Here is a 24,419-nt window from a genome sequence, read left to right as displayed (position 1 = left end):
TACACTTTCTGAATAAAATGAAGATCATGGTGATTAAGGACATTGAGAGAGAAGACATTGAGTTTATATGCAAGGTAAGAATATGGCACAAAATGAGGAAGACTGCTTGCATGGAACCGACAATTAGCAAAATGCATTCCATTTATAGAGGTTTTCTGTCATTGTTAGATAATGGTGTTTTGGATTTATAATTCTTTGCCTATAATTATACCTTTTTACGTTCCTCTAGACAATTGGAACCAAGCCAATTGCACATATTGACCAGTTTACTTCAGAAATGTTGGCATCAGCTGAGCTGGCTGAAGAAGTTAGTCTCAACGGGTCTGGAAAACTCGTAAAGGTATGGATCAGACTTCTGATATGTGGTGTAAATGCCCTACCTACAAGTGGTTGGATATTAGAGCTACCTATAGACCTAACACGAAAAGCTCTTAGTGTTTTTTGGATAAAATGTTTTTTCTTTCCCCCCTATAGGTAACTGGTTGTGCCAATCCTGGAAAAACGGTTACAATTGTTGTTCGTGGGTCCAACAAACTGGTCATTGAAGAAGCTGAACGCTCTATTCATGATGCACTTTGTGTTATTCGCTGCCTGGTTAAAAAGAGGTATTCCTAATTAGTAACATTAAACCAGTTGTGCTTTTTAATATACTGTACAATCTTTATACACAGGGATACAAAGGGCCAATGTCTGCTGTTGGGTTACAGTCCCCCATTTTAAGCCCAATGATGCCCATACCATCCCACAGCCTTAGTAACTTCTATGGGGCTTTTCTGTTTTGCTTGCAAACAAGACATCATTGTGAACAGGGCTGTACAGTGCAGGCAACAGAGAAGAACATATGGAAGAGAAATGTCAACAAATGATAGACCACCAACTCAATAAGAATGATGGTTTAGGTATATGGATGGGAGGGGGAGGTTTGATTTTTTTTTTTCTGTGTCTGTGCACGAATTCCTTTAATGGCAAATTCATATTCTTCATATTCTTCACGTTCTTTCTGTTCCATTAATATTTTCTGAGTAGAAGCTATTTACACCTCCGCTTGTTAAAAATATAAGTATATAAAAGTGTATAAAGTGTGCAGCCCTTTTTCTGCCCTATGAAGTGATTGACACATGAGTAATAAAGAAAAGCTGAGATGGACAGCTTGACTTCACCTTCCCTATGCCATTCCAGGAATAAGATACATAGTGGAGGAATGACTGGTTGTGGGGGAACAAACTAGAGCAGAATTTTTGTTTAGTGGTTTGTAGCAATTTATTTATAGTTTATTTTTTAGAAATCCTTCAAAAATATTTGTCAAAACAGAAGTATTACTTTAGAAGAATATTGTCTGTCCTTATGAGGGAGAAGACCTCCAATATTCATGGTGTTTTTCTCTTTTTAGAGCTCTGATTGCAGGAGGAGGTGCTCCAGAGATTGAATTATCCCTACGCCTGAATGAATATGCTCGAACCCTCAGTGGCATGGAGTCCTATTGTATCCGAGCCTTCGCAGATGCTTTGGAGGTTATTCCATCCACACTAGCAGAAAATGCTGGTCTTAACCCAATATCCACTGTGACAGAGCTGAGGAACAGACATGCACAAGGCGAGAAAACAGCTGGCATCAATGTGCGCAAGGTAATTGTATTTTAATTTTTTGCTACTATATCACCTTGCAAGCTGTGGAATATGTTGTTAAATCTTGTTTAAATGTCTTCTGTTTACAGGGAGGAATCTCAAACATTTTGGAAGAGCTTGTTGTTCAACCACTGTTGGTATCGATCAGTTCATTGGCTCTGGCTACAGAAACTGTTCGTAGTATCCTGAAGATTGATGATGTGGTCAGTATTTAAATCTTTTGTATGTCTTTTAACCTCCTAAATAGTTTATTTATTTTTTTTTTTTATAACTGGCCCTATTCGCCACAAAAGGCTCACTATGACCATACTTGTCCAGAAAACTTTCCATATATTTGTTTTCAGTTTGTTACGTAGTCCTACATAACAGTCCTTGCTGCCTACCTACCAGTTTCTTGTTGGTAAGGGTGCAATTATTAACTAGTAAGGTAGGATTTAGTACTATGGGTCAAGTTCTCATATTGACATGAAACTGATTTAAGATGGGAAACAGGAGAGACTTTTCTCAGAAAGTAGGGAAACGGCATGGACCTTTTGGTAATTTTAGGCAGTAGTTTGTAGTAGTGTGAGTTGTTGAATTAGGTACTGTGTTTTGTTTGCTTATGCAGTATTTCAGAAGCATTTTCTGTCATTGGCACCAATTACATTCTTGAATTAGCAAACCTTTTGATAGAATTACAGTAATCAGAAGACTGAAATATACATGATTGTTTTGAGCTACTGCATCTCACACATTTATGTGGCTGGCTCTATACCATCCTTTATATTCAGATAAGTCCTATCTGGCTTAATTAAATAGGTGAGCAGAACTTCTTTTTCTTCTGTTAAATGCAGTTGTGAATCAATCTTATTAATATCGTAAAGGGATTTAACAGTGCATTAAATAAATTTACCCTCTTCTGCCTAAAGCTTGCACTGTGACTATATTAAACTCAACCCCTTAGTTGAACTGACCTGGAAGAAAACTCGAGAGAATTATATCTATCTATCTATATCTATATATAGAACTATACCATCTATAGTCAGATATAATTCTTTCCATTTTCAAGGGGTTTTTTTAAATTTTTAAAATTGCACCTTCTCCTGAATGAAAATTATACAACACATGTCATAAAACACAGCACTGCTTTGCAGTCATGATGGCTATTGCACCTCTGCTATGCAAGTGTTAGGACCTTCCTTTAAAAGAAATCTGGCAATACTGGGGCTTACTCTGCTCTACCTGAACATCTAGCTGCTTGGTGCTTATGCTTTAGGATCATGCATTCTTTGAAAAAAATTTTCTAATGGGTCGCTATGGTTTTGCACATACTCTGTACATTGACAAATTTTCTTTTATTTACAGGTAAATGCACGATAGATCATGCCTATGTAGCCCTACTTGGACTGTTTAGTTGACGTTTGGATGTTATGGCTTTCTATGGACATCAACGCTGGCTTTAAACCTTTTTGTCGGCACTTAATTTAATAAAATTGTTATGAGAACTTACAGCATTTTGTCAGTGGTGTTTTTGTCTCTTTAAAAGTAGAATTGTTTTATTGCTGTTTAAGCAACTTTATATGCATCGATAAAAGTTTGCAGCCTTACACATGTCGGCTACTAAGTCGCCTGACATTGAAAATTAATGCTCCTCTTTGGTGAAAATCCTGACGTGTACAGCGCTCCTGCGACATTCTTCATCAGTCTGCCATGGCGATTGATGAACAATCGCAATTTACTACAGTGAACGATTGCACAGCTGGCTGCCACTTGCCCATCCTCCCCTCTCCTCTATTCATTTACTGTATAGTGCTGTATGTGTACACCACTCATTCATCTATTACTGGAAACAATCACATAACATTACCAGGTAACTGTAAAAAGATGCCAGAGGGGTAAACCCCATTGCAAGTCAGAAACCCAAAACCATCAGTTAGGAAGTTTATGCATATCACAAGCAAGTTAACACTTATGTGCCCATAGGGACCCTTGAGTTGTGTTGAGGACAGGGATAAAGGTGAAGAGCAAGAACAGAAGAAAGGGTAAATAACGAATTGTGAAAAGGAAAATATAGAGAAGAGAGGAAAAAGCCATGGGTTGGGTGTGGGAAGGAAGGAGGTGTGAGAGAAGGGTAGGTTACCATCAGGTCTGTTGGTTTGCTGTTGTATCAACCAGGCTAAGGATCATGCATTTATCTGATCTATATCTTTAAAGGGACCAGGTATGATAGTTCTCTTTATGGTCATCCTCCTTTTCAACCAATCACTATATATGCTGTATAATTTCTAACTCTTTGAGCTTTTAGGAGAGTAGGAGAGAGCCAATGCCTCAGGATCCCTGCCCTTTCAGCCGTCAAAAAGTGGCAAAGTACGTCATTGTTAGCTGCCAGTAAGGAACCTGGAATCCTGGACAGTCAGCATAGTTAGCCATAAAAGGTGCCATTTCCAACAGGAGAAAAAAAAAGATCTGTTGGTAATGGAAACAAGATAGTGTGGTCAATAGAGGCAGCTGGATTCCTACTATAGTCTTTCCCAACTGATGATGCTCCTGTGTGTTTCCAAGGACGGGGAAAGGCAGGATTACCAAATAAGGGCTAGTAAGAGGGCTTGAGTGAGGAAACAGTTTGGGCATAATGTAATAAGGGTTAAACCAAAATGACAATCATGGACCGAGGGCACTAACAAGGTTCCTAGTTTCATCCAGCTTTTTTTTTTTAACTTTATTTATTTTTGTTTTTTAACAAACAAAACATTACAAATTCCAGTAGGACAGGTATGTACATATAAAACCATAAAGTGCATCGAAAAACATTTAACAACATTTACACACCTCAAATATAACAGTTAACAGCACAGAAGCATACTCATGAAGACATACAGCCTATGAAATCAGAGGAAGACTGAAATTCCTTCCAATAAAACCAGGTGTGCTCAAATTTCTCAGGGGTGGCTGGCTGTTAAATCCTCCATAAGCAAAATCTCAATAACAATTTTAAACCACTGGGACACTGAAGGACAGGTATTCGATCTCCAATTAGTTGGGATGCAGAGTTTTGCTACATTCAGCAAGTGGCTTACCACTGATGTAGCTTTTGTGATCATTGTGTGCGTAACCAGTCCACTAATCTGGTGAGTAGCACAGTATGATAATACAGTGTAATATCAAGAGCTCCTACCCCCACTCTTGAGTTTTAGGCATGTGAGGGTTTTATTGGAGTTATGAGGATGTTTAGAAACCCAAAGCACTGTTTCATCTACCTGGCGCTATTCCTGAATGTGGCTCGGTTAATTTTCAGTACCAAAAGCGATTACCCCGAGCCACACTCTGGGTGGAATTGCAAGGAAGTTTTAAAGCTTAGCGGGTCCCCATGTGCCCACGGTGTCCTCCAGTGATGTCCGCCAAGCATCTGCGTCCCCAGCGTGTGAACATTGGGGCACTCCAGGCCAGAGGACTTATATGTAGGCCAGTTGAGGCACGTGCGAGCAAGGCAGGACCATGTGGGAAGTTTAAAATAAGTGATTTTAAATTTACTGCTTTGACATTTAAAAATACCTATTCAGTACGCCAGGGAGGTTAAGTTTATGTAGGAATGCAGTGAAAGAGATAGGTAAAGAAAGCAAGGTAGGATGTTTATTCACTTTAGCGAACCAAGGAATGGGCAAATAGTATTTAGGTAGATCTTGTTGCACTGCTCCTAAAAAAGCGGGATAGTTTAGGTCAATAAATGTGAGGAGTCTGTCGATAAGTGGGTTATAATGCCTTTAACATCTGGGTTCTGCCGGAGGGCTACAGCTTGATGTTACATTATGATGGCATTGAGAATAGGGGAAAGCGGACAGCCTTGCCTGGTGCTGATCCTAAACAAGCTGGAAAGAGTTCCACTGATCTGTATGTTTTAGTACTTTTTAAAGCACTAATAAATCATATGTAGATAAAGGTCTAAGCTTCTAAATATGATGCCTGTTCTGCAACAGTAATTTGGAAAATGTGGAAACTTAAGGTGGATAATAACTAGTGTCTTTGGTAAGTCAGGACTGGCAGCACCTTTCTTTCTCTCATGGTAAAGCATGCTGTAAAATATCCAGAGTTTGGAGCTCACATCTAAATGTTTGGCTGTTAGATCCTAGAAGCCAATTCATAAAAAATTCAACTTTTGTAAAATGTTTTTGTCATATAACAAACAGATATGCTTTAAAGAGTACCAAAACTTCATATAGGTCATTGGATCTCTTTCCAGCTTGTTTATGATCAGCACCAGGCAAGGCTGTCCGCTTTACACTATTCTCTCTGCCAATGGCTCCCCTGAGTTTTTGTCTTGGGATCTCTTTCCAGCTTGTTTATGATCAGCACCAGGCAAGGCTGTCCGCTTTACACTATTCTCTCTGCCAATGGCTCCCCTGAGTTTTTGTCTTGAGGTACTGTATGTGTAGGACAGGAAATGAAAGTAAAGCCTTTTTTATTTTGATGGCCCTCCGTTTATGAGGTTTTAGAGAAACCATCCTTTTTACTGTGATTTGGTATGCTTTCCTATACAATGCTGTGTAAGGGTTAAATTATCCCAGACAACTAAAACCATCATTGTTGTCCTGCAGCTGGCTCTGTTACGTGGCACTGGCCCTGGCACGAGGCAGGTACCATCAAATGAAGGTTAACCATAGCTCAAAGAACCCCTGGCAACCTCCTAAGGAAACCTGGTTGAGAATGGCTGCTCCAGATTTTTCTAGGTGTGCTTTGATCGGTTGTTGAATGACTTCCCACTTGATTGGCTGCATAAATTTGGGGCCTACACCACTTGGTAGATCCAGCTGCATGACTAATGGTGTTTAATATTTATCTATAAAGGAGGTATTCTATCCATTATTGTAGAGGGCATTCTTTCATCTGATTTGAAACATTTTTACCCCTAATAAATTTGTTTAGGTAGGGGACCTAAAATTTTTCTAAGGGTCTCAAGAGTAAAAAGGTTAAGTAAGACTGTTCTAGCTAATGATGTAACAATAAGTGCTTTGGGAGGTGCAGGCATGGAAACCTAGTAGGTTTTAGATGTGGGAAACCCTACTGGACCTCAAAGCTCTACTGGGGATTTTTTCTTCAAATCAGCTCCATCACATACAATATCATGGAATTGGATAGCAGAAAGCCTCTGATGCACTATATGAGCTGTTGTGTCATCAATATTGGATATCCTCACTCATAACCTCATCACATGGACACCTCCAAGACTTTTTTGGAACTGCCCCGACTCTCTGGAATAGTCTTCCTCATCCTATTCGGCTTGCTCCTACTTTCTGCTCATTTCCCCCCCCAAAAAAAAAAAATTTGTACCGCTTATTGCATGGAAATACGGACAAAAATAGAACGCCAGGGGGGTTTAAAGGGCACTCAAAACCCATGTATTCAAACATGCCTACCCATATTCTTCTGTCTTTTAAAAACCCTCACTACTTCCCAGCATTCCATATCCCCCCTCCTAGATTGTAAACTCTTCAGGACAGGGTCCTCTCCTCCTCCTGCGTCACTGTCTGTCTATCATTTGCAACCCCTATTTAATGTACAGCGCTGCGTAATATGTTGGCACTATATAAATCCCGTTTATAATTGTTAATAATAATAATAGTAATAATAATAAAAATAATAATAGTAATAATAATAAAAATAATAATATTAGGAATAATAATAATAATAGTAATAATTGTAATAATATTAATAACAGTAATGGCTATATTCCCTGCCTGGTAAATAGCTACATGACTAGTCTAATGGTGGCTGTAGCCAGAAAGCTATTTTAGGACTTTCTCCGATAATTCAGTAAATCCTGATCCTGTACGGTTGTGGCACAGCAGATGGGGTGATGGATTACAGGCGGCTCAGCTCATTATTTTCCTGCTGCCGCCTGATCTGTCCGCGCTGGCCCAGCCTTTTGTCCCCTCCGCTCCCCGTAGCGTCCAGGGTTGCCAGGCAACAGAGGACTTTGTACAGGCGGGGATCATGGCGAAGGCACACCGGGAAGCTGTGCTGGCTGCAGCGTGTGTGCAGACCCCCGTCCACCCTCTCACCCGGAGCCCGCTCACCCTGTACGAGAGGCTGGAGGAGGACAAACAGCGCCTGGCCGGGCATAGAGAGGACCGAGGAGGGGTGAGAATTATGCCGGTGTACCCATTAATGATCTGTTATATTCCTATGAAACTTATTACTGCCTTAGATATTAGAGTAATGGGCGCAGCAGTTTCTGAAAGTAATTGTTCCCCGGATATCAAACCCGGCCCCACTACTTTATTGTGTTCCTGACTTGGAAAAAGCATGCAGCCAGTGAAGTCCTTAACAGCCAGCTATGGGATGATCAGTGAGGGATCAGCAAATAAATAAGCACTTTCTTAAAGCCTATCTAAACTCAGAATGTTCACATTACATAGAAGGGGGTAGACAACCCTTTTATTGAAAGTAAAAATTGTGTTTGTGTTTTTTTAAGTGCAGCACCCCATTTACCAAATTTCTGTTCATAATTATATGTCTAAAAGCGGTACATCGTCTTTCATGAAAATTTATTTTACAGTATAATATAATAGTATAAGTATATTAAAGTTTAAAAAACAAAATCATGTCAAAAAAATAAATTTAATAATAAACTTTGACATGATTTTGTGTTTAAAACTTTATTATACTAAATTTTATTTAAAGACAATGTACAGCTTTTAGACATAAATCCACTGTATTGAATTCAATATAGTTATTTTGTATTGAATGCATTATGGAAGAATTTGAAATTTCCGCCACGCTCCTAGCGACAGCTGTACACACCGATGTCACCGGGAACTTCCAGGGGAATGTCCGCACACTCGCCGGGGGACAAATCGATGAAGTGGATGAAGCCAGAGGATGTTATCAGACAGGCAGGATGCTGGAGGACGACGATGGGACCAGGTAAGCTTTTATGTATTATTTTTGTAGCTACCCAAAGTGTGGCTTGGGGTTACCGCTATTAGCTAGTTACCGCCCAGGAGGTTAAAAAAAGGGTGCAGCACCGTCCCCTTAATTCTTAATCACCTAGCCAATCAAGAATGAATGGGAGCACAGAGCTTCTCTGGATACCTACTTTACGCATTTCGGAAGGGCTCTTGGCTGCTCCTTCTGCGCATGCCTGAAAACACTTTCATCAACAGGGAAAAAATTACTTATCTCATGCATGCGATTACTTATCTCATGCACGTCACCCGATCTTGCGCCTGCACCCGCGAGATCAGGTGACATAGGAAGCAGATCGCGAAAGAAGAGAGGAGAAAATGTCGATGCCGGCACTCCCTCTGTGCTGAGCCGAAGACGGTTACCGGGATGACGTGAGATCTCATCAAAGAAAACTTCCCGATGGACAGACTGATCTGCAGGATTGAAGGTAAGTGTGATTTTATTGTTTTGGGTTAGTTTTGGGTTTACTTCCGCTTTTGGGGAAAACAAGATTTTACCTTTGTAGCAGGCTCCCTACTACAGGGAGGTAGGAAAGTATAAATTAAAAGATACATTTTTCCCTATTCTTCACCAAAAGTCAGCTCCTCTGCCTGATCCTCTAGTCCAGCAATCGCCAACCTTTCACACCTCACGAACCACTATATTCGAAATTTAAAATCCCGCGGATCAATAATATGAATTTTTTTTTAAAGATTAATACATTTGTAAAAAATAGATCAAAGAACTTCCATTTTAATATTATGAAATGCACCTAATAAATATAACAAAATTATAAATGCCTATGTAATCATAACAAAATCTTTAAAGCTTGTTTAATTGTAACAAAATTATTATTATTACAAAATAATTGAAGCTTATTTAAGTATTATACATTTTTAGTGTGATTTTTGTTTCTGCTTGTTTGAAATAAGTTTATGGATTTTTGGCTCCAATGACGTTACTGCAACAGGGAGAGTTGTTTTTACGTCAAGCCAAGACCAGTACCGAGCTTTAATTGCCGTGACATGAAAATGTCTTTTCGCAGAGTGTTCAACATGTTCTTGCAGACCACTGGTTGGCCACTGCTGCCCTAGTCTATGGGCGGCTCTCGTCATCCTCTTGCAATGTAGCGCTGATGGTCCAGGATTGTATAAGATGAGTTGCAATCCACTAATAAAAAGGCTGCAGGGAAGAAGTCTATGGAAATGAGAAACAAATGAAGTCCATCCGCTATGTTATCACCCCTCTAGTTCAGCCATTCTCAACTAAAGGATCCAAGGAACACAAGGATTCTTCCATAGGTTGCTAGGTGTTCATGTGAGGTTATATCAACTATAGCTCAAGAGAACTCTGGGGTTCCATGGATCCCTGGTTTAGAATGGCTGCTCCAGGGATTTTAGGGGTTCCTTGAACTTTGGCTACTTGTCCTCCCATTTTATGATGGCTAAATAGTTTTGGGGTTACAACCACCTAGTAGAGCCAACTGCATGACTCTAATGATGATTTGTTGATGATTGTAAAGGGGGATTCTTTCTACTAGCCACTATTTTAAGAGGTTTATTTTTTCCATTAAACCACAAAAATTGGTTTTAGTAGAATTCCTGAAGACCTGAGGGCTCCTCATATATATATATATATATATATATATATATATATATATAAAAAAAACGAAAAGAGCACTAATCCTTGGGGCAGGGGATCCTCTGTGAGGGTAAAAGTTTGTTCACCTTAAAAATAGGCAACAATGGCAGCACCAATATTTCAGTCTTAACAGCAATTCCAGCAGTAGCATACTGGATATTTTGGTTCCACTAATATACTATTTTTGTACAGCACTGCACATTTCTTGTGACTTCCATTTCTTAGTGCAATGCTGGCCGCAGGAGGAGAAAAATATCTGCAAGCACTGGATTGCAAAGCACCGTGTCTGCAGAGCTCATACACACCGGAACAATGATTCTCAGTCAGTAAATCTCTGCTGGCTGTGTCAGTTTTTTTATTTTAGCTGGAGCATGTGGTCTTCTTACATGCAAGACTGTTTCAGCCGTGCAGACCACCCAAAATAAAAGGGATTAATGGCCTTGTGGTTCCTAAATTATAATCTGTCCAAGGACAACCGAACAGGATTTGGGAGGAAAGGGGGGGGGGGGGGGAGAGTAGGTTTTATTATCATGGGTAAACCAGTATAAAATATATAACAATCAACAAACTCAAACAAAACATTTTCATTCACATTATTGTAGCCATAATTTGTTCTTCTATCTGGAAACTAAGGCAGGATATAAAGTGCATTATTTTTGTATTTTGTCCATTTTCTAAATCATTAATGTTGTCTTCCTTAAACAAATATCAAAAATGTAAAAAAAAGTTTACATTAAAAGATCTTTACCAGAGCTACCCTGCTGCTTTAACAATTGGTCCGCTGTCCAGTGTCCAGGACTCCTGATACAAAGCTGGGTGACACTGACAGCAAAGCTGTACTCTCTTAGTGGAAATGGCAGGACAGCGATGAATAGTTTAATAGGTTGGTCCTCACAGTGCAGGAAATACCTATGACTGGCGAGGTTGGAGAGGATTCCACCCAGCTTGGTGTCTGAAGTGGGTACCTCTCTTTCAGACAAAGGTCAATGACAACAGAACAGCCGGTATGTACAGTCTGTCAGGCAGGAACTGCAAACCATATATTAAATTACAGCAGTGTAGATAATGTGTAGAATTTAGCTTGTAGGAGGCAGAAACCAAAAATAAAGAAATGTCATTAGGAACAGAGTTTGTGTCATTCCTACTCGAGAAAGTCGTTATGAACCGCAAACATAGTTTTCTGAAGTGCTAACTATGAGCCATTACTCTTACTAGCCCTAAATGTGTCTTCTTCAATAATCATTTTATCTAGATATCATGTAACAATTTTTTTTTTGTTTTGCTCACCAGGATGATATAAGCTCATATTCTGATGATGATGATGATGATGAAGGAGACCAGGAATACAAGATGAAGAATTCAAAGCACTGGGTTCTAGAGGTTTCAAGAACCGATCATTCAGACAAAGAGTATTATATGCAGGTGGAGAGACTGAAAAATGCCCACGTGCAGAACATGGAACAGCTGGAGAAAATGTACAAAAATAAAATTAACCTAAAAGGGGTCCACAGTGGAGATCCTGACGTCAAAAGCGCTTTTCGGTATGCAGATTTGATCGTTTTTGTTTTGTTATTATATTGGTATCTGTGTGCCATTGTTCACATTTGCAGGTTTTGGATTGTCAATATCTGCAAAATTGATGTAGTACATCGTCATGTTTAAAAAAAAAAAAATTACTGAATCTCTGGTTAAACCATCTGCAGCTTTTTCTTGTCCTAAAATAGTAATTTTATATAGGTAACCATAGTTGTAGAAGCCACAATACCAAAGCAACTGTTAGTAATTCAAAAGAAATTGTGAGGGATAAAGGAAACCTTTCTTTGAGAAGGAAGTGTTACCAATGACCATTTACTGTTCTTGCTTCTAGCTGATCCTTGAATGAGATTGGCAGCCTAGAACATTCATGTCTAGCAGGATTCCACAGATGTGGTTCAAGGCATGTACAATAACTTTTATTGGCTATCACAGTGGTCCCCAACCTTTTGGAGCTCATTGACCAATAAATGCACGGACTCCAGACCGTGCATACGTGGGGAGCCGTGTGTCATTAAAAGGGGTAGAAACTTTGCCCAGAATGATGTCATGCTACCAGAACCCGCCCACTCTCCAATCTCAGGTTTGAGTCCAGAGACACAGCCAGCCCTGAGCCTGTGATCCGTGCAGGAGACATGGTCCATGGCTCTGACCTGTGCGACCCCCCCCAAGCGGAGTCCTTCTTCTGACCCCTCTGGGGGGTGCACCGGCCAGAGCCTCGGCCCACCTGTAAGACAGCCGGGGTTGGGGACCTCTGGGCTATCAGACAGAAAATTGAATCTGACTGCTGTAGAGTGTCAGGTAACAGAATTTGTAAGTTTGCTTATTATGCTTAGATACATTAAAGGAGCAATGGTATGTTAAAAGGTATGCTTTCTCTTTAATAGTGTATTTTATTATGTTTATAATGCATAAAAATTGCCCTCTTTTATTCCCTAGCTGCATTGGTTCAGCAATGTAATTTAGCTGTTACCTTGAATACTGAAGCTTCTATTCTCTGAGGCTGTAATTTGTTTCTGGGATATCCCAGAATATATCTTTTAAATACATAACTGGGCACTACCCAGGATATTGCATGCTGTCCAAACACCTGCCCTACTCCACACATGTATATAATTTGATAATACCCCATCTGATGACAGAACGTAGAATATGACTGCCATTCCCCTTCACTTCAACTTTTCTTCTATCAGATAATGCACGCATTTCAGTAGTGCAAAGATTGGTAGAAGTTTAAAGCTACATTTCTGGGAATCACAAAATATTTCTAGTTACATAGACATAATAACTAATAATTACTTGAACAGGGTTTCTGTTCAGGGTTTTTCTAATAAAAAGTATATTACTGTAATTCTGAAAGAACTGACATACTTTCCTGATGCTTTGCTTGAATGGCACTGCTCAGAAGGTCATGGAAGTTACCGTTGCTGAAATCACTTTTGAATGGCAAGTTTTTTGACTGTCATGTTGATGCTTTGACTTCAATGCTGTATGTGGCACTGACCAAGTATAGAAATAAGAAGGTTCCACACTTTTTTTAACACCCATTAAATGGGTTCTGAGTCTGTGATTACAAAGTACATAAGTCAAACAGCTAGCAATTTCATAAGAACACCATCAATGCCAACAGCCATACTTCCCTCATTAGTCATAACATAATCACTTTACAATAACCTTATTTGTAGCAATCAAGTTTTCTAGAAACACTGGTTGCACATTTTTTTGAAAAAGCTGCCAGGTATTTACAGTCCTATTCAGTGTAAAGTCCCTGCTGGGTCTTACAGACAGAAGGAATGTTGCAAGGCAAAGAATTATAAAAAAAAATTCTAAAGCACCTGTAAGTGTGCAACAGATCACGTTGACCTTAAATTTAATAAAATAAAGTTTTAAGCACCTACATCATCAACATTTCACTTTTTTCCTGAATTTACCTTTTAAATTTTTTTTTTTTTTAATTTTAAGACCAGCATGTGAGCAGAGATGTTCTCACCCTGATGAATTGGATGGGTCCGTATTAAAACCTGATTTTACCTGGAATGTCTCTTCTGGAGTATCAGAAGCATCTTTTGGGGAGCAGTCTGATGGAGAAGACAGTTGTGACACACAAGATACAAGTTCTGCCAAAGAGAAAATTCTTCAAATGTGGGACGGATTCAGTTTACAGGATTATATTCAGGACACAACACTCGATAAGCAAAAGTTAAGACGTAAAGCTGACAAGGGCAAGCCAAAAGAATGGACTCATAGAGTTACCATACCGGCACCTTTTGAGATGACTATTAGGGAGTCTAAGAAAAAGGAGATGAATGCAAAGTCCAAAGCAGAGATTGAGTTGGAGAACAATTTGCTGAAACAAAGACTAGAAGAAGAAACAGAATGTCAAAAGAAATTTAGAGCAAACCCAGTTCCGGCCTCTGTCTACCTCCCCCTCTACCATGACATAGTGGAAAGAAATGAAGAGAGGCGCAGATTTGTAAAGGAAAGAAGCAAGGAGATACTTTTAGCATCTCAGAAACCATTCCAGTTTACTGAAAGAGAAGAGCACAAGAAACAGTTAAGGAGGATGCAGCTTGATGACCTAGAAGATTCCTCCAATCATTTTAAGCACTTCAAAGCAAGACCAGTCCCAAAATCTATATATGGTACTTCTGTTAACGATAGACTTAAGGAAGAAGAGTTGTACAGAGGAATTAGGATACATATGAGATCCCAAGAACTCTTACACAGTTCTGCTTATCCTACCCCTACACTGGCTTCTAAACGTAGCACAAAAAGCTGCAAAGCAAGATGTTATGAACTCAAAGAAGAACCAGAGCGCAGGCCTAAAATAAATACCCAGATACCCAATTTTCAGGCTGTACACCAGAACAACCAGAAATGGCTTTTAAAAAATAAAAATGCCAAGCATGTGACCATCTGTGACCCTTTTCAACTATGTACTGATAATATTCCATCTCGTAGGGAAAAAATTCTCAAGGACATTGAAGCAGACGAAGAACGTTTAAAGGAGACCCGTTGGCCATTTAGATCTCCTAGGAGCCAGCCAAGGAAAAATTCCTTGGTGGTATCTTTACATGGGGAGGCTCAGGTTGTAAGTCCAAGATCAACAGAATCCTCCAAAAGAAGAGAACAGGTTATAAGGTAATCTAATATGTTTTCCCTGGATGCTTGGAGTGTTTGAAATTATTGTATTCATGTACAGGTAGATTTTGCTTTATATCTGTAAAATATCTTTTTATTCATCATCAAATAGGGAGTAGTAAGTTAAAAAAAAAGATGATCCTTTAAAATGCTATAAATATTTCTAAATTAAATAAAATACAAATGGGGCATCTTTGTTATTCTGGGTTCCAGGCTGTGTTGTCTTTTCTGGCTGAATCCTAGCCAGCATAATAAAAGGCAGAACAAAGGTTCCCCATCTGCAGTCCAATAGGAGGAATTCTGTGCAACAAGTAGCTTTAGGAGTAAAATAGCCTTACAAACATAGGTAGTCTCCCCAATTCAATGTAGTTAATATTCATTACCTGCAATAGACAATGTAAAGGCTGACTTATCTAAAATACGTCCTGCTGAGATAGACTTGTTAAGAGGGGAGATGTTGTTTTAAATAATATATAGGGGATGTCTGTTGCAGCACCTTAACAGTTCATGCCTGAGCGGCTAATTAATAGCTTAGGCATTAATTTATAAAATCGTGAGAAAAGGATGAAAGTAAAAATTTAGGTATTGCTCATAACAACCAGCTCAAAAGGTTTTGTCTTTAAACAAAAGTGGCTGCCATTTACAACAGCGGTCGCCAAATCATTCCGACCTCGGGGACCACTGTTGAGGCTTAGATTCATTGATCAGCTCACGGTTAAGTGAAGTATTAATATTGTTACTATTATCATTATTATTATCTTCGGTATTACTAAAGAGATACAAAATATTTGTTTGCTTTTCTCACTCATTATGGGTTTTTTTAATTAGAATCTAGGACAAAACAAGAAATGATAGTTATCAAAGTCAAACTATTTCATGCCATTAAATATAACAACTAAAGAAAATACACAGTTAGGTCATACTTACCTAAAAAAGCATCTGAGAAATAAACAAATAAAAACAAACAATTCGATGAGGATCGGTATTGGCGGAGCGGGGTGACTGTGTTAATGGTGGAAACAATACTGAAGCGCACGGCTGGCAACGGTTGCCTCATACAACTTATCACTACACGCTGCACCTCCCTTGTTCCGTCTCTAGTACAGTTCAGAAATTTAGTGCAATATAAGGGCGAAAATTGTCATTCAGAATATAAGAATTTATTAGAATATTATTTTGTTTTATTATTTATAAAACATTAAAATTGCAAAAAAATGTTCACATTTATCTGTAGACCACCAAAATTTTCCTGCAGACGACCAGTGATTTACAACATATTTCAGTTTTGTGCCTAATATGGTTTAATAAATCGGCCCCTTAGACTCATAGGATCATATACTCAAAGCTTAAGATTGTTTTATATCATTTAGTTTTTTTCTTACAAATGTTTTTTTATCACTAATATATTGGAAGTAACACCTAAAATGTGGAAATGTGTTTGCCTAACCATACACCTTTAGTAAATCCAGCCCATGCATGTCGTGTCTTCCTGGTATATATATATCTTATCTTTTTCTTAGAATAGTAGTAGATCATAGGAAAGAATTTATTTCCTTATCCTGATCCATGTGCACCTAATAAGATCCTAGTAGAATTCCAAGATCCTCTTAGATATTAGAACAAGTTTGAGTCAGTTTATGTCCCCCACCAGGAAGGTTCTTGAAGAACAAGTAAGGAAAGAAGAAGATGAAAAAAGGATTCAAATGAGAAAGAAGCAGAGAGAACAACTAATGAAGAAACATATAACTAGGAAAGTTAAATCTATCCACCCACACCAAGCCAAAAACGCACATAGTAAATTAAAAGAACTCAGGTAATGACTGTGCCTAGGCAGTCCTGTCTGCAAAAGTTTTCCTGGATAGCATTGATCTGTAGTCGTTTTTAGTTCCATAAAATTACCTGTTATCCTTAAAAATCTGAGCTATACGCCTCCTTTTAGCACTGTATATCTTATCACTGTCCTACATAACTGGTCTTTGCCTGTAGTGCTCTGTAAAACACTGTACTACAAACCCAATTTGGGCAGAGTTTATGTAGTTTTATAATATCACTTTTGTGGCTTGAATGTCAGGTTATTTTGCTCACGCTCGTCAGTTAGACACTAATATTCTGTATGTGTGTAAAACACACACCCCACTACTCATGTCAATTAATATGTTTGGTTTTTTTTTCATTCTGAAAAACTTGATAGTTTACTATTTTTAAAAATTGTACAACAGGAGAAATGAAAAACAGAGGATGTCCGAGTACCTGGAAGAGTTGGGTGCAATGAAAGAACGTGTTTCCCAGACACCCTTGTTACTGGAAAGAGTTCGAAAGGTTTGTGTTAGTCAATTATTGTAATAGCTTGTTGGACATATGACATTGGAGTGTGAGCTCCTTTGAGGCACAGCTTGTGACATGACTATGGACTTTTTTAAAGTTCTGCGTAATATGTTGCCACTATATAAATACAAGTTATTAATAATATATACTACTATATGTCTCATATTTATTTCACAGTATAGCCAATACTTTTTATAGTGATGTGGGTAGGGGTTTGAAACCTATATTAGTCTCTTATTGTAAATAGGTTGGGTACTTTCCTATTCTTCTTGTCCTGGTCATATATCCCTGATGTGTGTCCCTCAGCACTTTTTGTGTGGTTATTGGGGTCCCTGTAGACCCCATGTTTTCCTTATTCAGGTTCTGTTTAAACATGCTTCTAGTAGTGAAATGGTTTGGTTTATTTATTGCACACCTTACTTTTTATATGCTGTCCATTCCTATTTTTTTTTTCTTAAAGATTTAGGGAGAAATGTTGAATCAGTGATTTACAGTATAAATTTGCAAGGATCTCTAGCAGTCTCATTGAATGCATCTTCAGTATCTGACTGTATTCTGAAGTGTGTCCCCAGTCTCCAGTAATTTCTTTAACAGGAGCATGCTAAAGTAGTCTGATCTGTATTGTGTCTGCAGCATTCTTACATTCACTGAATATTACATCAACCCTTTGGTTGATAATCTCACACACTTGAGGTCCGGTATTTTTAGAAAATTCACCAATACTGCCATACATGAATTGAGGAAACATCACCAGTGGGATGCTGGCAAGAATAATAAACTGACAAAAGTTTAAACCCTCTAACACTGCACGCAAAGCTAAAGAAAATTGCAGTTTGGTTTTTGTAATATTTCACAATTTAATTACATGAAACTCTTACTATTTTGAAAAAGCTAAAATAATATGTTAATCTATAATTTCATATAGAATGATTACTTTATTTTAAAAAAGTACACTGCAAGAACTGGATTATTTATAGTAAAAACCTTTAGTTGCTAAAAAATGCTACTTTTTATAGGTTTACCTTTGAGGGGGTGCTGCTTAAAGTTTTTAATTGAGCTCTTCCTGGAGGGATAACAAAAATACTGATATAGTTTCTGAATGATTACTGGTGGTTGTTTCTCTGATACAGGTTTATAGGTTGTTATGGAACTATTTAGAACACTGAGGGCATATGTGATTTATATGAGATTTTAAAAGAAAAAAAAAAGATAATAGCAGAAGGCCCCAGTACAACATTATGATGGCCCCTAACTGCAGGTTATCTGTAAGTTCATGTATGTTGGAATAGATTATTACCTTGTATTACTGTTTATTGGGTTTAGTTATACAGTTTTCTTTTGTCTTTTGTGTTCTGTTTGTAGGAAAATGCTCGCATGTGTGCTGAAAAGCGATATTCTGATGCTCTAAAAGACGTAGGTTTGCCTGATGATTTTGTGTTCACAAAAAGCCAAACACTCCATAAATCAGGTTCTTTCCAAGGTCCTGATGTAACAAAGAAGAAAGAAGTGAATTCAGACGATGAAGAGGGGTAATATTATTTTACATTTTATTTTTGGAGAGTTTCCTTCCTCTTGTGATGCATATTGGCAAATATTACATGTTAATCTGTAAATTATTTGCACAACATTAAGATAGGATCAAGTTTACATGGACTCAAGTTAACATATTGGTGACAGTGGATGTCCAAACAAAAACCAACACTTCCACCAACTCCTACTTTGGTCCACTGCAGCATTCGCTGGTTTCGCCTTCTGATTTCCGCATGGCCACTGTATTAGGTTATGGCACTGACAGCAGTGATCCAAAGTCTAGATCTATAGTCTGTAATCAGCATGCATTAGATTATTATCATAGCAGACTACCACTGTATGGACATGGACCTGATCCAAAAAGTGACCTGCTCGCTGCTTATCATTCACAGCAGTTTGTGTGCTAAAAGACAGTATAATCCAACATCCAAGGGACTAAAACATAGGTTCACTTACATTCTGGAAGCATTACATTAGATTAAAGTATTCCAGTATGTTTTGAGTTTTAGTGGGGCTGTATATGGTAGCCTACAGGTTGGTATGGGCAAATATATACAATCTGAGCCAATTGATTAGTTCTGGATAGCATTATTTGTGATCACTGTGACATTGTGCCTTCAGAATACAATTATGTTGGAAAGGAATGAATAATGAATCGGTTGTTAAATACATAGTATGAAAAAAGTCGGAAAGAGGATACCATGCTTGTTTTAATCATCCTGAGCTTTTTCCTTTACCTTCCCCAGAAGCTCACAAGGTACATTGGAAATAGAAGACTTGCAAGAAGGAGGTGATGATCATGAGGCCTCTGCTAGTGAATATGAAGAAGACAAAGAGGAATATAGTACGGATGAAGATCACACTGATAATGAATCTTAACTAGGATTTTACACCTATTGCATTTCATTACAAGAGTCATTTAGTTACCAAATCTACTTGTGAGGTTGGGAAAAGTTTCTTTAACTCTCAAACAAGCACTCCTTCCCAAAAACAATCTATCATCCTTCTCCAGCTATATTTATGTAATCAAATGACTTTATTCTCTCAAATTATATATTATAATATCATCCTAATTACCTTAAAATCATATGTGCAGCTTTACCAATTTAGCATTTATTCCAATCAGATTTGATTTCACACAGTAGTACTATACACTCTGTATCTGGCAGTAAAAAGCTGTGTAATACTACTTAGGTGAGCTGCTTACATGTATCTCTGGAAACAACTCAGTCGCTTATGAAAGACAGAAATGGAAAGGTGTAAAAAAGGCAACAAATACATGGGACTGGGTACTCCATAGCATACCTTAGTACACCAAGAAACACCCTGAAGCTTTCGCTGACTTTGTTTTGTTACTTATATGTTCTCAGGAAGTAAAGGCATAGAGCATACCTTTTATGATTGAAGACTTATGAAAAGCTTAATAATAATTTTTTTTTGAAAATTCAAATAGTCGTGTGAAACAAAATATTGCAATACCAACTACCTCACTGTTGGTTACCATTGTCAGGAACCTTGATGAGTATGCAACCATGGTATTCTATCTAAATCTTGTGGCATTATAAGGTATTAGCCCTCCCCACATAAATGGAGAATCCGGACATTGTTTTGTTATATCACTCCAACCATAGCTTAACCGGGGTTATTATCCAAGCACTTTTACATGATGTGAGTCACATGCTTAACCATAGTCATTGGTACTTTTTTGCTTCTAGCTACTAAATTTAGGCAAATAAGCTATAATATCAATTCATTGAGCTGTGAAAGGACATATGTATGTCCTGCTGGGGATGGGAAAAGCTCGGGTTAACTTTGCATCTACAGTGACAAAACATTCATTTCATTTAGATTATTGTCTATATAAGGGGTCAGCAAACTCCGGCCTTTGGGCCAGATACTGCCTAGCCAGTTGTCCGTTCCGGCCTAATCCCAGCCGTCAGGGGTCGGCAACCCGCGGCTCTGGAGCCGCATGTGGGGGTAAGGGGGTGTTCCCTCTCCTCCGTATGCATTGCGCAGGAGAGGTATTTCCCTTCAGGATGTTCCTGGTGGGGGGCAGAGCCATAAACACGGGACTCAAGAAAGAGTCCGGCCTAATGTACCTTCTTGACCTGACTAAAATGGCCTAGTAGCCAAAAAAGTTTGCTGACCCCTGGTCTATATCATTTTGTCATGATTGTAAGCTCTTCGCTTACAGGGGGGGCAGGGTCCTTTTCGCCTCTGTGTCTTTGAATCTGTCATTTGCAACCCCTATATAATGTACAGAGGTGTGTATGATGTTGGTGCTTTAATTATACAGTTTATTTTGTTTGTTTATTATAATAATAATAATGAGGTACACAATTTTAGCTATATAGACTAAATTATATTTTACCTATTTTATACTCTAAGATATGAGTAGCCCTAATATAATTGTTTCTGGCAATCACTAGAATATTTATTGTTTTTTAAATTAAGTTTGTGCTAAGAGAACAGATGGGTGCTTTTTGATGTACTCTAGTACATCTGTGTACAAACGTCAGATTATTACAAACAGTCAGTATCATCTGACATGTGTACAGATGTCTCCCAACATCATTCATAGATTAGTCCTGACCAAACCATGAGCAACAGACAATCATTGACCACAATAGAAGGTAGAAGAGCACAACGGGGTGTCGGTTGCTCATTCTCCCCCCCCCCACATAGAACAGAATGTCGCTGTGTGTACACGGCTCATTTATCTGTCAGTCTTGTCGCTGGAAACGATCATGTGTGTATGCAGCCAAAGTTGACAGTTGTAGCCAATTAGCTGTTTCAGCACATTTCCTTTAAAGCGTATTTATTTTTCTAGTTTTGAATAGAATAAGGGTAGATGATGCTTCTCTATGTCTCTGCTCTGGAAATTCACTTGCAAATTTGCTTAACCAATGTCACAAGGCATGAATGAGAAAAAATTAATAATATGTATGTAAAGCCAAATCTCAGTTTTGTAAAGATTGGAAAATGTAAACAGGAAATGAGAAGACATTGAAAGGTGTCCTTGGATATAATGTTCTGATTGGATAATTTTCCTCCACTTTTTGCTCAGCTGACAATTTAGGATTTCCCATAACTCTCTGTTTCAGTGACAGATGTTAGCAGGACAAATAGAAGGGTAAATTCTCATCAGGGACACAGCAATAAAAACATGATTGAGAATTTTTACCTTCTCTATGTTATTCATATGATTTTTTTTTTTTTTTAAATGTCTTCATGAGTGAAAGAAGATTTGCAGAAGTAGATTTATTTTTGTAATTTCATTGTATTTATAAATTAAAAATGTTTATTAAATACTTTAGTACATTTCATTCTTATATATCTTCTATAAAATATATTTTAGAAGGATATTCAAACAAATTGCATGTCAGGTTGGTGAATGCACAGAATAAAAGCATTAGGGAAATGTAACATTCACTTTGTTATAAGCAAGAAAAATGCTAAAGGAGGCCACCTTTTCATATTAACAACAAATTTAGATTTTATTTCGGCAGCCTTTGCGGATTGATTTAAAGGGCTAACCCTTTATTACAATTTTTTTTTTTAAATGTGGAACTTACTGGACTTGGTTTGCAGGGGGATCAATGGCTTGACACCGGTAAAGATAAAAGCTTTGCTTTAAGATGATCCCATCTATGCTAGTAATGTGGAAGGGGTGTGCATCCTTCTTCTAAATTATTCAGCTTGATGTGTAATTTATTATCTTCATCCCTTTTGGGCCTCTTTCAGACTTCCTGTCAAAATTGTCACATTTAGGTGTTCCCAGACACCCCTATTTGACTACTATGGATTTTAATGTCCACTGCAACGTTTGGCAACTGCTTTGTCGTGCAGTTCTCTCTTCAGAGAAGGGAAAGCCACTGACCCCTCATTGCTACCCCCATTCATTCTTTGTGGGGCTGTTGCAGGTTGATGCTAATGTTAATTCCCCCTGAGGCAGCGGTTCATTGGTGCCAGGAAGTGGTAACTGCACTGCAACTTGACTACTACTGAGTATAGCCATAAGTAGTAATTGGGAAATAGTTACATATAGAAAAATGTAATTGCCTAACTAAAAAGTACAAAAGCTCAACAAAACATTTATTGATGCTGTGCAGGGATGGGAACATTCTCTGCAAAGGGAGAAGACTCCACAGGTGCTGGGAAATAGGATGGGTAGAGTTTGGTAGGTTTTTTCCGCTACTAAAGCCCCCAAGAGGTAGGAAGACCACAAACAGTCAAACACAAACTGTCTATTTTTGATGGTTATTCTACCCAAGTTTTTTTAGCACTTTTAAGTACGCTTTTCTTTCTGCACCTTTCCTCAATGTACAAAATGAATGCTAACAATACATAAAGCAAACTTGTTCTTCACCTAGGTAGGCCAAAGTAACAGATTTCCTATGATGGCCTTCAGCAAAATGCCGCCTATTTCAGAAAAGGTAGCCCTGTGCAAACTCCAAGTTGCTCTAGTCGGAGCTTACACAAGTCTGTTGGATGTCTGTGTTTCCTGCTGTACACTGTGGCTTCTTTCTCCTACCCTTACATCACTGCTTTGTCCCAGAAGTGTTGAGAGCTGAAGAATTTGTCAGCAACCCGCAATGCTTGCACAAATTGTACAAAGCACAGCCACTGGAGATGTACAGCATATCAACTCTTTTTTTGCAGCAACAATTTTTTTTAGCAACTGATAGGTCAGTTTAGGAAATATCAAATTTTTTTTTGTTTTATGCTGAAAGGGGACTAAGCTTTGTATTTACCTCTGCATGTAGCCAAAATAGTATTGTTTTATGATACTCCTGTAAATAGCGTTATCCAACACAGGCATTTAGCTTTTCTATTTAAGGGGTCATTTTTATAATGCAGTAACTCTGCATTCACTAAAATGTTCCCTGTTTGAGAATCAATTACTACCACTGAAACACTAAGAGTTTCAGTTTTTTATTTGCGTATATATGTGTGGTGATATCTGGTGCATTTTTCATGCATTTTTTGTTTTGCACAAGCATTCGATTTTCACTAACTTATGTGGAGTTGCAAGAAAAGCAAACACAATAACCTGGGCTAAAAAGTCAGTTACCGGTATGCTGTACTAAGTTATCAGTCAGTTCTGTAACTGATCACTTTTAGTATTTGTCATTTTTGATAAGCCATCAGTGGTCAGTTTGGTGCAAGCTGATTTCCTGTTTGTGTGGCATGAAACAATTCTTTTAAACATCTCATCAATTAAAGCCATAGGATCTAATGTTCAATCACATAATTCACTTTTATATGGCCAGCTCAACACATTGAACATATAAGGAAACAATACTCTAGCACCATCTGGTGGTTCGTTTGTTAATGACATTGAACAATATACAGGACATCAATAAATAAGTTGGCTTTTACCTGTCAATCACAGCCAGATATTTTATAAGTTTAGCATTAATTTTATTTGGTAACATGAGCATTTCTATCGATCAACAGATCTGAGCAACACCTTTTTAAAGTTCAAAGAACAACAATCTACAGAATCTACACATTTGGAGAAAGTGTATTGTATTTTTAGGTGTGCTGTAAGTTTATTATTATTATTATTATTATTATTATTATTAATAAACAGAATTGGAAGCCAATGGAGAGAACTACAAAGAGATGCAGCAGAAGAGGAGCGGAGGGAAGGATGGATGAGTCTGGCTGCAGCATTCATAATAGATTGTAGAGGAGAGA

At 38.1% G+C, this 24,419-nt stretch overlaps 2 protein-coding genes across 3 annotated transcripts in view; both read left to right on the top strand.

Annotated features, from left to right (window-relative positions):
• The window catches only part of CCT4 (chaperonin containing TCP1 subunit 4), a 12,291-nt gene extending 9,178 nt beyond the window's left edge, over positions 1-3,113 (top strand). Inside the window, 6 exon segments of the mRNA XM_072409536.1 lie at positions 1-74; positions 230-340; positions 475-605; positions 1,391-1,625; positions 1,715-1,828; positions 2,970-3,113. Of these exon segments, the coding sequence (XP_072265637.1) occupies positions 1-74; positions 230-340; positions 475-605; positions 1,391-1,625; positions 1,715-1,828; positions 2,970-2,984 (680 nt within the window). The 3' untranslated portion in view covers positions 2,985-3,113.
• A 4,466-nt stretch (positions 3,114-7,579) lies between these two features.
• FAM161A (FAM161 centrosomal protein A) lies at positions 7,580-21,963 on the top strand. 2 transcript variants are annotated; one of them, XM_072409530.1, is made up of 7 exons: positions 7,580-7,739; positions 11,478-11,728; positions 13,683-14,861; positions 16,513-16,674; positions 17,081-17,180; positions 18,549-18,715; positions 19,463-21,963. In XM_072409530.1, the coding sequence occupies exons 1-7, from the start codon at positions 7,593-7,595 to the stop codon at positions 19,593-19,595; spliced, it is 2,139 nt and encodes a 712-aa protein (XP_072265631.1). In that variant the 5' UTR covers positions 7,580-7,592; the 3' UTR covers positions 19,596-21,963. The 2 variants fall into 2 exon arrangements, with proteins under 2 accessions (XP_072265631.1, XP_072265632.1); XM_072409531.1 differs by lacking the exon at positions 16,513-16,674.
• Positions 21,964-24,419: the final 2,456 nt, after the last annotated feature.

The sequence above is a fragment of the Pyxicephalus adspersus genome, chromosome 4, assembly GCF_032062135.1.
Source record: "Pyxicephalus adspersus chromosome 4, UCB_Pads_2.0, whole genome shotgun sequence".
Classification (NCBI taxonomy): domain Eukaryota; kingdom Metazoa; phylum Chordata; class Amphibia; order Anura; family Pyxicephalidae; genus Pyxicephalus; species Pyxicephalus adspersus.
This window is presented reverse-complemented; position numbering and strand designations above follow the sequence as displayed.